This window comes from Carcharhinus amblyrhynchos, chromosome 8, assembly GCF_965287045.1.
Source record: "Carcharhinus amblyrhynchos chromosome 8, sCarAmb.v2.hapA, whole genome shotgun sequence".
Taxonomy (NCBI): Eukaryota; Metazoa; Chordata; class Chondrichthyes; order Carcharhiniformes; family Carcharhinidae; genus Carcharhinus; species Carcharhinus amblyrhynchos.
Genome location: NC_137331.1, coordinates 47534685 through 47547190, shown reverse-complemented (window position 1 = coordinate 47547190; position 12506 = coordinate 47534685). Strand labels below are relative to the sequence as shown.

Below are 12506 nucleotides of genomic sequence, written 5' to 3'. Positions count from 1 at the left end.
ACATCATAAAATTTACAGCCAATGAAGTATCTTTAAAGTGAAGTCAGTCTTGTAGTCCAAGAAGTCTGGCAGCCAGTTAGCATGCTGTAAGCCTCCACACACGCTACTGTGGCAATGACCTAATAATCTGATTTTGTGGTGTGAATTGAGAGTTAACTGTAGACCAGGACACCAGGATAACTCCCTGCTCTTTGAAATTCAGACTTGAGACTATTTACAGCTACTTGAGAGGGCAGACTAGGCCTCTGTTTAACGCCACAGTTTGACAGTGCAGTTGTCTCTCCGGCCAGGACTTCTTAGGGTGCTTTAAAAGTGTAGGATTCATGAGATTAAGAAGCTAGCACAATAGAAAGTGATGTATCTGAATGGGCAAGACTGAATGTAAACACAGGCAAATATGAGGTCATCCATCTGGGACTAAGAAAGGATAGACCTGAGCAATTATTTTCATGTGGCGAAAAGTTGGGAATGTTGGAGGTCTAAAGCAGTGGTTCCAAAACTTCTTAATTTATTGACTGCTTTGACCAGGTTCTGGCAGGACCCTCTGGGCCACCACTTGGTCCTACCCCACCTATTTTTGCTTGGCACTACAAATAAAATCTCATCAGAATTGATGGGACGAATAACATGAAACACCAGTGAGGTAATAACTGGTTCCAGGTTGGAGAACTTCAAGTCTTGTATTGGGCTACACATTGAACTGGTTCCTCCTCAATCCAATCTCACAGTTGTATTTTGTAACACTAACTGGTCTTGCTATAAAACTAGATCGGTGTTGCTACAGCTGATAATGATTCTGGTTTGGTTGTGAGACGCTACATGAGTGTTTGAGAAGAGGGTTCTGGCCTCAGCCATGCCATTGGGCATCAATAAATCTGCATTTTGGACCAGCCTGCAGACCACCTGGAGGACCCTCGTGGACTAGCAGTGATCCATGAACCAGTTCTATCAAGTTTTATGTGTCCATCTACACAAATCATTCACTAATGATCAACTACAAAAAAAAAGCTTATCACATGGTAGTCTTTTTATGTTCAATGTTATATCTTCTGGAAAGTGAAAGAGAGGATGTTTTGCAAAGTATCTCATCTCTGGAGCATTGCGTACCAAAGACATAGCACCTTTGGCTTGACTGAGTGTGCCAGAAGGATGTAAGGGCGTTTAGGTTTAAATTGAGAAAATTACCTAAATTAGCCCTGTAGTACAAAAGGTGATTTGATTGAGATTTTTAGGATTTTGAAAGAAATTAATAGGTCAATACAGAGAAACTATTTTGCTGATGGAACAAGGAGACATAACCTTACACTCAAAATCAGGCCTTTCAGGCGACAGCTTGGGAAACATTTCTTTGTATAAAGGGTGGTTGAAATCGGGGGCAGTCTCCAACTAAGCTGTGGATGGTAACTTATTTATTTAATATTTCTATTGAAAGTTTTCCATCTTACCCAAAATGCAACAAATCCCAAAAATCTAATTACTATACAGTCATTATTCCACATAAACATGGGCAGCACTATGGTGGCACAGTTGTTAGCACTGCTAATCCAGTTTCAATTCTGGCTTTGATGACAGTCTGTGTGGACTTTGCATGTTATGCCTGTGTGAGTGGATTTCTTCCAGGTGCTCCGGTTTCCTCCCACAGTCCAAAGATGTGCAGGTTAGGCGGATTGGCCATGGTCAATGTGCAGGGTTACAGGATAGAACGGTGAGCAGACCTAAATAGACTACTATTTAAGCAGGTTGATGCAAGTTCGATGCACTGTACTGTGGGGATTCTGTGAACATACAGAGACCAGCGAATAATCACACAAATGGTTCAAAACATCAAGCTTTGCAATTGTTGTAGTTAGTGCCTCCTCATATGGACAAAGAAGAGATACTAGAAGGAGTGGGAGATCTCAGGATAATGGAGCAAAACTGTAAACATACAGTGCACATCCTCCTCCATAGGATAACAGGGACAGAGCTAGCCAATATACGGGATCCCTTAATGGGTAATATTCACATTAAGTAGTCTCACAACACCAGGTTAAAGTCCAACAGGTATATTTGGTAGCACGAGCTTTCAAAGCGCTCCTCCTTCATCAGGTTAAATTTAGGATTTGTTTCACAAACAGGGCATATATAGACACAAACCTAATTACAAGATAATGATTGGAACACGAGTCTGAATAGGTAATCAAGTCTTTACAAGTGCAGACTCCGCGAGTGGATCGACGATTAAGCACAGGTTAAGGAGGTGTGAATTGTCTCAAGCCAGGACAGTTAGTGAGATTTTGCAAGCCCAGGCAAGTCATGGGAGTTACAGATAGTGTGACATGAACACAAGATCCTGGTTGAGGCCGTCCTCGTGTGTGGAACTTGGCCATCAGTTTCTGCTTCACAATTCCGCTTTGTCGTGTGTCTTGAAGGCTGCCTTGGAGAACACTTACCCAAAGATCAGAGGCTGAATGCCCTTGACTGCTGAAGTGTTCCCCGACAGGAAGGGAACGCTCCTGTCTGGTGATTGTCGAGAGGTATCCATTCATCCGTTGTTGTAGCGTCTGCATGGTCTCCCCAGTGTACCATGCCTCAGAATATCCTTTCCTGCAGCGTATCAGGTAGACAACGATGTACCTCGTGGATGGTGTTCTCATGTGATATGATGGCATCTGTGTGGATGATTTGGCATGTGTTGCAGAGGTGGTTGTGGTACACAACCCTGCCACAACAATCTCTGCAAAATGTGCCGGATCATCTACATGGATGCCATCATCTCCTATTAGAACACCATCCACCAAGTACATGGTGTATACTCTTGCGACTTGGCCAACATTGTCTACATGATACGCTGCAGGAAAGGATATCCCGAGGCATGATACATTGGCGAGACCACAAAGACGTTATGACATCAGATGAATGGATACCGCTCAACAATCACCAGACAAGAGTGTTCCCTTCCTATTGGGGAACACTTCAGCAGCCAAGGGCATTCAGCCTCTGATCTTCGGGTAAGCGTTCTCCAAGATGGTCTTCAAGACACAGACAACGCAAAATCGCCAAGCAGAAACTGATGGCCAAGTTCTGCACACGTGAGGACAGCCTCAACCAGGATCTTGGGTTCATGTCACACTATTTGTAACCCCCACAACTTGCCTGGGCTTGCAAAATCTCACTAACTGTCCTGGCTTGAGACAATACACTCCTCCATAATCTGTGCTTAATCCTCTCTCCACTCACAGTGTCTGCACCTGTAAAGATTTGATTGCCGGTTCAGACTCGCATTCCGACCATTATCTTGTAATTGTGTTTGTGTTTATATATGCCCTGTTTGTGAAACAAATCCTGCACTTAGCTGATGGAGGAGCTCCTAAAGCTCGTGCTACCAAATAAACCTGGTTGGACTTTAACCTGGTGTTGTGAGACTACTTGCTGTGCCTATCTCAGTCCAACGCTGGCAACTCCACATCATGGGAAATATGCAACCGACCTAACTTATCATCTCAGGACCTTCAAGTGACAAAAGGATCCACCAGGATACTGCCATCGGTACAAGATGTGGCATGGCAGTGTACATTCTTGAATACAGAAATCAGTAAGCCATGGATTCTTGCACCTCATTTAGGCGTGCAACACAACTGATTGCCCTGAGCTCCACTCAAGTCAGAGGCCCCAATCAATCTCCCCGGTCAGCTTAAACCATTTCCCATCTAAGAAACCTTCCCGACTAGAAAAGCATCATCAAGACAACCATTCAGTGGGCACCTCAGGGAGAGATACAAACCTCCTGCTTTGGCCAAAATAAGGGAAACCCTCTAGGATTAATTTTAACAAATCAGAGTTTATAAGGTTACTTTGCCTACCCAGATAAAGAAAAGAAAGCTTAAATGGAGAGAATTATCAGGATTATCTTTAGAAAGATGTGGTCTTTCTGTGTACACATTTGCAGGAGAAATATCATGATCAGAACAGCCCTACCTTACAAGAAAGAAACTGGATACTGTCCTCCCTCCCCTTCCCACGGGAGTCCAAACCTCAAGAAAGTGGACAGACTGGAAGTCTTCACATAAGACCACTTGGAGGATGTGACCGATTCTTCCAACCTGTCTAATCCCCAACCAAAAAAGACTCCCAATAATGCTGAACCAAAGCACCAGACTTGCACTCAGGTCCCACAGCCAACAGGATCCCACTTCCTGAAGGAAAACAGTCCAGAAACTTCCAAAAGGGACGTCTCGGTGGAGTCAAATAAACACAGCCATTACTGACCTAACCTGCTCAATGACACACCAGAATAAGGGCCAACAAGCCGAAAATGCTTACAGCACTCATACATTGAACAAAGCAAACTACCCTTGTCTCTCAGCCTTCCAGATGTGCTGTTTAGGCCAAGGCATCAAATAGAATCAAGCCATTTCCCCTCCGAGAAACCCTAACAACGGGATAATATGCCCATCATACATTCCATGAGCCCATAATCAAGTAATCATAATCACAACTTCATTTTTGGGAATTCAAAATTGTGGCACCTATCCTACCCATCATTATAGAGCTGCAGTGTGACTTGAGACAATTCATAGCTCATAACTATTCTTTCAATGAGGGAAGATGTGTTCAAGTGGTAAGTTATTTTACCCTAGTTAAATCTTTGTTTTTGATTTGTTTATGATCTATCTGGTGGACTAATTATAATGCAGCCATTTCTAATGCAAGAGGAGATTTTTGACAATTGCTGTTTAGAAGAACCTTAACATGGCCTGATTTTTAAGCAGTGCTATTTTCCTACTTTCTCTAAATACTCGGTTATATTTCATTATCTATAACTGGCTTAATGTTGTGCTCATTTGAATATCAATTATCATTTCTGGCTAAGTTTTCGACATTCCACTAAGTATGTGAAAATATTTCTTCTGGCTTCCTTCCTCTTATCCATTTTGTGCTTTGTTTAAGATCATGCCCTTTTTTTATGTTATTAGCTATCAGTGGAAAATATCTATCTTTTCTGCATATGCATTTTAAATACATTCTTGAATTCCCCCTGAATCATCAGTTTGAGAAATAAGCTTGTATGAGGAAAGACGAATAATTCAAGACTTTGCAACCTTTGCATTATCCTTCAGATTCTGTGTAGTCTGTCTTTCCAGGGCCATAAAAATTCCTTCCATCCATTTAATCCCCTTACCCCAACTTTGACTGGAACCCAAAAGTGTACACTATTCCAGATGTGACCCAGTGATTATTTTGCGCAGTCATCATGACCTCTTTGATTTTGTATTAAACCCATTTATTTGCTCCTTCAATATTTTAATACATCTACACACCATGCAGCTGCATAGAGTATAATGGTTTCTTTCTAATCAACTTTTCATCCTTGGAACTATCGCCTTGGAATCTTTTTTCAATAGATTGTTCATGGAAGGTGCTTCGGTGTTCCTCTTTAGTTCCCAGCGTTGCTTCAATATTGCCTCTTTTAAAATTCCAGTTTGTTTAGATCATCTTTATTCATCTATAGTAAAAGTAAAATACTGTGGATCCTGAAAACCTAAAATAAAACGGGAAATTCTGAAAAAACTAAGCAGATCTGACAGCATCTGTAGAGAGAGAAATGTAATTAACATTTCAAGTCCATGTCTGCACTCAAAACATGACCTGTTTTTCCACAGATGTTCTCAGATTTGCTGAGTCTTTCCAGCATTTTCTGTTTTAGTTCATTTGTTTGTAATTTATTTTCTAATCAACGTGCTGTTTTTCCACTTCCTATTTTTCTTTCTCTATTTTAACATTAAAGCTAATTAAAAGCTCAAGCTAATCACTTGGCCCTATTTTTCTTCCAATTCTCATTATCTGGTTTTGTTTCAGTTTATTACTCAGAGCCAAGTGTTGCATTTTTTATTTCATGTGATTTAGAAAAGATTGTTGCATGCCTTTGATTGGAAATCTTTTTGATCTCCTTGCCAGATGCGCTCCCTCGATCTATCTAATAAGAGTTGGTAATGGTTTTAATTATTAATAATTTATACAAACCTTATTGAATTCTCTACAGATTTTTTTCGTTTCATTTTAAGCAATTTTACTGGTTTTTCAAGGACATTTAATACTGTTGCATGCTGCTTTTCAATCCTTGCCTTAGTTATTAAGAAATTATAACAGGGCAATTAGAAAATCGTGTGATTGGCAGAGTTGATATGGTTTTATGAAAGAGAAATCATGTTTGAAAATGTAATCAACAGGATAGATAAAAAGGGAATTGGGGAATATAGTGTATTTGGATTTTCAAAAGACATATGTTAAGATACCACATGAAGGATTGTTGCATAGGGTTTGGGTAATGTATTAGCATAAGTAGAGAATATTTGATGGAAAATAATAATACTATGTAGATAATTTTCAGATTGGTAGGCTGTTACTAGAGGGGTGGTGCAGGGATCAATGCTGGGGCTTCAGCTATTCACCATTATGATTTGGATGAGCGTGGTGAGGGTGTTTCCTCTAGTAGGAAAAAGTAGAACCAGAGGGCACAACCTCAGGCTAAAGGGACGATCCTTTAGAACAGTGATGAGGAGGAATTTCTTCAGCCAGAGTCTGGCGAATCTGTGGAACTCTTTGCCACAGAAGGCTGTGGAGGCCAGGCCATTGAGTGTCTTTAAGGCAGACATTGATAGGTTCTTGATTAATAAGGGGATCAAGGGGTTATGGGGAAAAGACAGGAGAATGGGGATGAGAAAGTATCAGCCATGATTGAACGATGGAGCAGATTAAATGGGCTGAGTAGCCTAATTCTGCTATGTCTTATGGTCTTATAAATATTGAATTCAGGAGTTGGGACGCCTTGTTGAATTTGTACAAGACATTGATAAGGCCACACTTGGAATACTGGGCACAGTTCTGGTCACCCTATTATAGAAAGGATATTATTAAAATAGAAAGAACGCAGAAAAGATTTACTAGGATGCTACGGGAATTGATGGTTTGAGTTATAAGGAGAGGATGGATAGACTGGGACTTTTTTCTCTGGAGCGTAGAAGGCTGAGGGGTGATTTTATAGAGGTCTATAAAATAATGACGGACATAAATCAACGAGATAGTCAGTATCTTTTCCCAAAGGTAGGGGAGTCTAAACTAGAGAGCATAGGTTTAAGGTGAGAGGGGGAAGATACCAAATGGTCTAGTGGGGCAATTTTTTCATAGAGGGCAGTGAGTGTCTGGAACTAGGTCCCAGAGGTGGTATTAGGTATAATTTTATCTTTTAAAAAGCATTTAGACAGTTACATGGGTAAAATGGGTATAGAAGGGTATGGGCCAAATGTGGGGAATTGGGATTAGCTTTGGGGTTTAAAAAAAAGGGGCGGCATGGACAAATTGGCTGAAGGGCTTGTTTCTATGCTGTAAACCTCTATGACTCAAGGCAAAATGTTGGCCTAGATTGCAAGGAGGTGGAGAATAAGGAAATCTTACTGCAATTACACAGGCACACACCTGGAGAGCTGCGTACAGTTTTTGTGTCTCCAATTTAGGAAGGATATCCTTGCCATTGAGAGAGTTTATTATGATTCATTAGATTTGTTCTTGAAACAGACTGTTGTCCTCTGAGAAGAGATGTGAGTGGAATGCTGTACTGGGATGACGAAAACTTTCTTTAGAGGTTTATGCATCTCTGATGTAGTCTATCCCAGAAGGCTCTGGATACTCGGTTGTTGAGCTTGGCACAAGGGGAATTGGGAATGGGTAGGAAAGTGAGTTCAGGATAAGGATCAATCGTCGAATCCCTCGGTGCAGAAGGAGCCCATGCTGTCCATTGAGCCTGCTCTGAAAACAATCCCACCCAGGCCCTATCCGTGTAACCCCATGTATTTACTCTACTAATCCCCCTGACCCTAAGTGGCAATTTATCATGGCCAACCAACCTAACCACACATCTTACCCACGTCCGTGGTGCTGTGAGGCAGCAGTGCTAGCCATTGTGCTGCCCATTATGATCTTATGAGTGGCAGAACAGCCATGAGGGATGATGGTCTACTCCTGCTCCAATTTCTTCCTATACTCATCCGGTAAGGACTGTTTGTTTTGCTTTCGAAATGGTGTTTGATCTGTTTCTGTAATTGCATTTCTGGCTGCGTTAAACTAGTTGGGGTGTGTGGAAGAAATTAAGAAAAATGTTCTGCTGTTCCACACAACTTCAATCGATGATAAGAACATAAATAGGAGCAGGATTTGAATTAATTAACGAAAATCTTGAGTAAATTTTCATTTTGTTCATAGTGGAAATAGGAGTTTGCTGCTGTTGCAAACATTGAAAGTCGCAGAAGAGATTAAACCAATTAAAAATAAAATGTGCAATGGTTGAAGCTTGTGAAGTACTTGGTTCTCATGTTTTACAAAGCTATTCTTTTTGTAGCATCACTTATGGCATTTTTGTCATGCTTATGTTATTGTATTTCTTTGATTTAAAGGATAAAGATGGGGATCGGGCTGTTCACCATGCTTCATTTGGGGATGAAGGTGCTGTTATTGATGTTTTACACCGAGGAGGCGCAGATTTGAATGCTCGGAATAAACGAAGGCAGACACCATTGCACATTGCTGTCAACAAAGGGCATTTGCAAGTTGTTAAGACTTTACTTGATCTTGGATGTCATCCCAGTCTCCAGGTAAGAAATGGATCGTATGACCTAGATGTTCAAATTGAAGTTTAAAAGATTGGAGTTCATTAATTCATCATTTTCGGGTTACACCACTTAGCATTTAGAAATGTAATTTTTACTAGTGCTGAATTTTAATGTATCTTATATATAATAAACCAAGTAAAATTCATTTTAGGTAGAACAGTGGCGAATCTAAAATGATAAGAACAGTGTAAAAAGGCTTAATGGTGCATGGCGCAAGGCTAATGTCTGCACGTAGAGAAAAATGAAAGTAGAGTAAAGGCAATTGTACACTAACATTTAAACTGGTTGAGCTATGAGGAGAGGCTGAATAAACTGGGCTTGTACTCGTTAGAGTTTAGAAGAATGAGGGGAGATCTCATTGAGACGTATAAGATGATGAATGGGAGGGATAGGATAGAGGTGGAGAGACTCTTCCCGCTCAAAAAAGACAGTAGGACTAGGGGGCACAGCCTCAAGATAAAAGGGGGGCGGTTTAGAACGGAGTTGAGGAGGAACTTCTTCACTCAAAGGGTGGTGAATCTCTGGAATTCTCTGCCCGTTGAAGTGGTGGAGGCTGCCTCGCTAAATATTTTTAAGACGCGGGTTGATGGGTTTTTGATAAGAGAGGGGATTAAGGGTTATGGGGAGAGGGCGGGAAAGTGGAACTGAGCAGCGACAGATCAGCCATGATTTTATTGAATGGCGGGGCAGGCTCGAAGGGCTAGATGGCCTACTCCTGCTCCTATCCTCATACATGTTTATTAATCCTATTTTGTGCAGGAGCAATCGCAGATATCTTTCCATATTCTTTTCCATTTATGACTACACCGACAGTCATTTAAAATATATTTTCTGAAGTTTTTGCTCTAATTTTCACTTTAATAATCTTGGCATAAATTAAAGAATGTTAGAGGAAAAACTCAGCCAGTTTTGACAACTTGCCTTTTTTTATAAGAACAAACCTTTGGGATTAATGAATCTAATTTTGAGCTTGAATGCTCTTCATAATATTCTGAAACAGATGTTCTATGGCTTGCTAAATCTAAACTCTATTCATAATTGTCAATTATGAATGATAATCTAATTTAACATCAGCAATCAGAGAGAATCTCAGTATTCACTACATTCTCCAAATCAGATTAAAAGCTTATTGCTAAGATTCTGCTGCAATGTGAAATGCCATAAACACCAAAGAATTCAGTTTGGTAAACAATTTGGTGTTGAGCATTCATTCACAGGTTTTTAAGTAATCTGTATGTTTGATAAATCTAAATATTGTTTGAGGTCGAGATCCTTATTTGACTAACTTGATGCAGCTTGACAGTGTAGAGTTTGAAGGAGCTTAAATCTTTAAAGAGATTTAAAGAACTCATTTTAATATTTTTCTTCAAGCTTGTAGCTAATTAGTCACCAGAGCACATACTTCCCTCTAAGCATGAACGTGTGTTTTGTTATCGCTGCAGGACTCTGAAGGTGACACTCCTCTTCATGATGCAATAAGCAAAAAACGTGATGATATGCTGTCTGTGCTGCTAGAATCTGGTGCAGATGTAACAATCACTAACAACAATGGTTTCAATGCTCTTCATCATGCTGCATTGCGAGGAAACCCCAGGTATTATTGGATATCAGTTAATGTAGATATTCAGTTGAACAGAATAAGTGGTCAGAACTTTTTAAGACTTGATAATTTTGACTCTGAAGGTTTTTGTGCAGTAATTTTTCGGTAGTTTTAATGATTAGAAGAATTATAGATACCTTTGTAGAACTCCAGTGGAATTGTTTTATTGATGTGTTTTGACAAACTAATTGCATGTAGCTTAAATTGCGTATGCCTGTCCAGCTATATCTCGCAACTTCTCCTTTGCAAATTTGCACTTAGTTGAATGCTGCTTTGAATTTGTCAAGATTTTATATAAGGGTAAGGTTCATACTGTTTGGCAAAGCCAAAGCTAAGATTGGAGCTTTCCTTGCTGATAGTTTATTGACCTTGATCAGTGTCAACACTTCCCAATGCACCCAATATCCCAGCTATTTCTTAATTGTGTTCAAATACCCATCACTTGTTTCCCTTAATAATGCAATTGATCATTATCAAGCATAACAATGTAATTGACAAAATATTGACAGTACATTGTTACAGAATTAATTGATCAAGTTGGCAGTGCTTGTCATATTCAAACCCCACTCTGTGATCTTAACACAATGTAAAATATCAGTTTAATGCAATTCTGAGTAAATGCTGTAGTTTTTAAGCTAATTTTGAAGTGAATGTTAAGAGACACTCAGTCCCTAATATAGTCTTCTTGCTTCAAAGTTGTAGTTTCAAGCTTATCAGTGTAGTACTCTATCTAGAGGTGTACGCAGTAGTTCAGATTTTGTGCAAGTAATTATGAATAATTGTTCCTCTGAAATTGATAGCAGTTTCGGAAGTCCACGCAAGAGCAACTAAGTGATGAAATCCGGAACCAGCTGTTTGTAAGTCTGTGTTTCTCCAGAGGGTGCACTGCTGAAGTTTCCCCAGATTACAGTCAAGTAGAAATCATTGAACTGATGAGAACTTCCACTTTTACCATACTAATTTTAAAACTTAACTGTGATTTTTAGCTTCTATCTTAATCTGAGATATGTGCCTCGGTCAGTTATTAGAAGAAAAGGGATTTGGCAATTTTTTTTTAAAACTTAGTGTTTTTTCTGTGAGAATACCTCATTATGGTTGCCTGCTTAGCCTGCGTGATGACACTAGTGTTGCTGGATGCTGGGAGATGTGCTTGACTTGGAGCCACCTCTTTTCCAAAAGATACGGGAAAATGTGAAATCAGTGCCGCAGAGATCACTGGATCCTTGTGGGAACTGTGATTCACTGACTGCAAAATAAGAGCGTGTACTTTGTCTTAGGACTGCATGTGGAGATGTAAATTACTTAAGTTTGCATTAGGATATTCTATACTGTTGCTCGCTGTCAATTGGATAACATGTTTTATAACAACAGGAATAAAATGAATAAGTACTATTGTGCTGTGCTCAGATTGAGCAAAATCTAATTGTAGTAAACGTACACACACCTAAGTTTAGTTGCTATTGGAAGACTTAGCTATCTCAGTTTCGTGTTTGAGGAAAATAATGAGAAATAACTGTCTTTTTATGTACTTCAACAGTGAACTTATATAACATTTAGCTACCTATGTCAACTCATCCTGTTCAGCTGTCACCCCAGTGCACACATTGGCTCATGGGAAGTGTTAAGTGACTGCCAGCCATTTTAAAAACTATCAAGTGTTTAAAATCTGTCACCTCTTTGTTCTCCCACAATTCTAACTTTCTCCAGCCCTGCTCTGTGACACCTGTGTGTTCTTCCAAATCTGACCTTGTGCATCCCAATATTTATTTACCCCATCATAGGTATCTGTACTTTCAGCTGTCCAGACCCTCTGTTCTGCAGTTTCTCTTTCAACCTGGGCACTTCTCCCCTAAGACATTCCTTAAAATCTAACTTGTTGGCCAAGCTTTTGGTGATCTGCCATAATGGGGTCCTTTTGACTTAATGTTGATTTTATTTTTAGTCTGTTAGCACTCCTATAAAGCACCTTAACACATTTTATTGCATTTAAAATTGCAAAATAATTGCAATATTTTGAATCTTTGACATTGCAAAGCTGATAGAAACTGTACTCGATAATAATGTATATAGATATCAGGTGTGTTAGGGACCAGATTAGAAACTTGAAGGTATAGTATGAAGTTAGCCTAGACCCCAACTTGATTTTGGTATTAATGTGAGCATAAGATGTTTCGCTCCAACTGTGATTCTATTAACCCACTGGAAGTTTTTGTTAAAACAAACTTTATTTAACAATACAGTTTAATTCTAACAAGAATTAG

General features: G+C 39.7%; 1 protein-coding gene across 2 annotated transcripts in view; it reads left to right on the top strand.

Moving 5' to 3' along the window:
- mib1 (MIB E3 ubiquitin protein ligase 1) overlaps nucleotides 1-12506 on the top strand; it is a 150431-nt gene that overhangs the window by 47088 nt on the left and 90837 nt on the right. For both annotated transcript variants that reach the window (XM_080194019.1, XM_080194018.1), the window contains exons 11-12: nucleotides 8430-8627; nucleotides 10088-10239. In XM_080194019.1, coding sequence (XP_080050145.1) covers nucleotides 8430-8627; nucleotides 10088-10239 — 350 coding nt within the window. The remainder of the gene's footprint in view (nucleotides 1-8429; nucleotides 8628-10087; nucleotides 10240-12506) is intronic.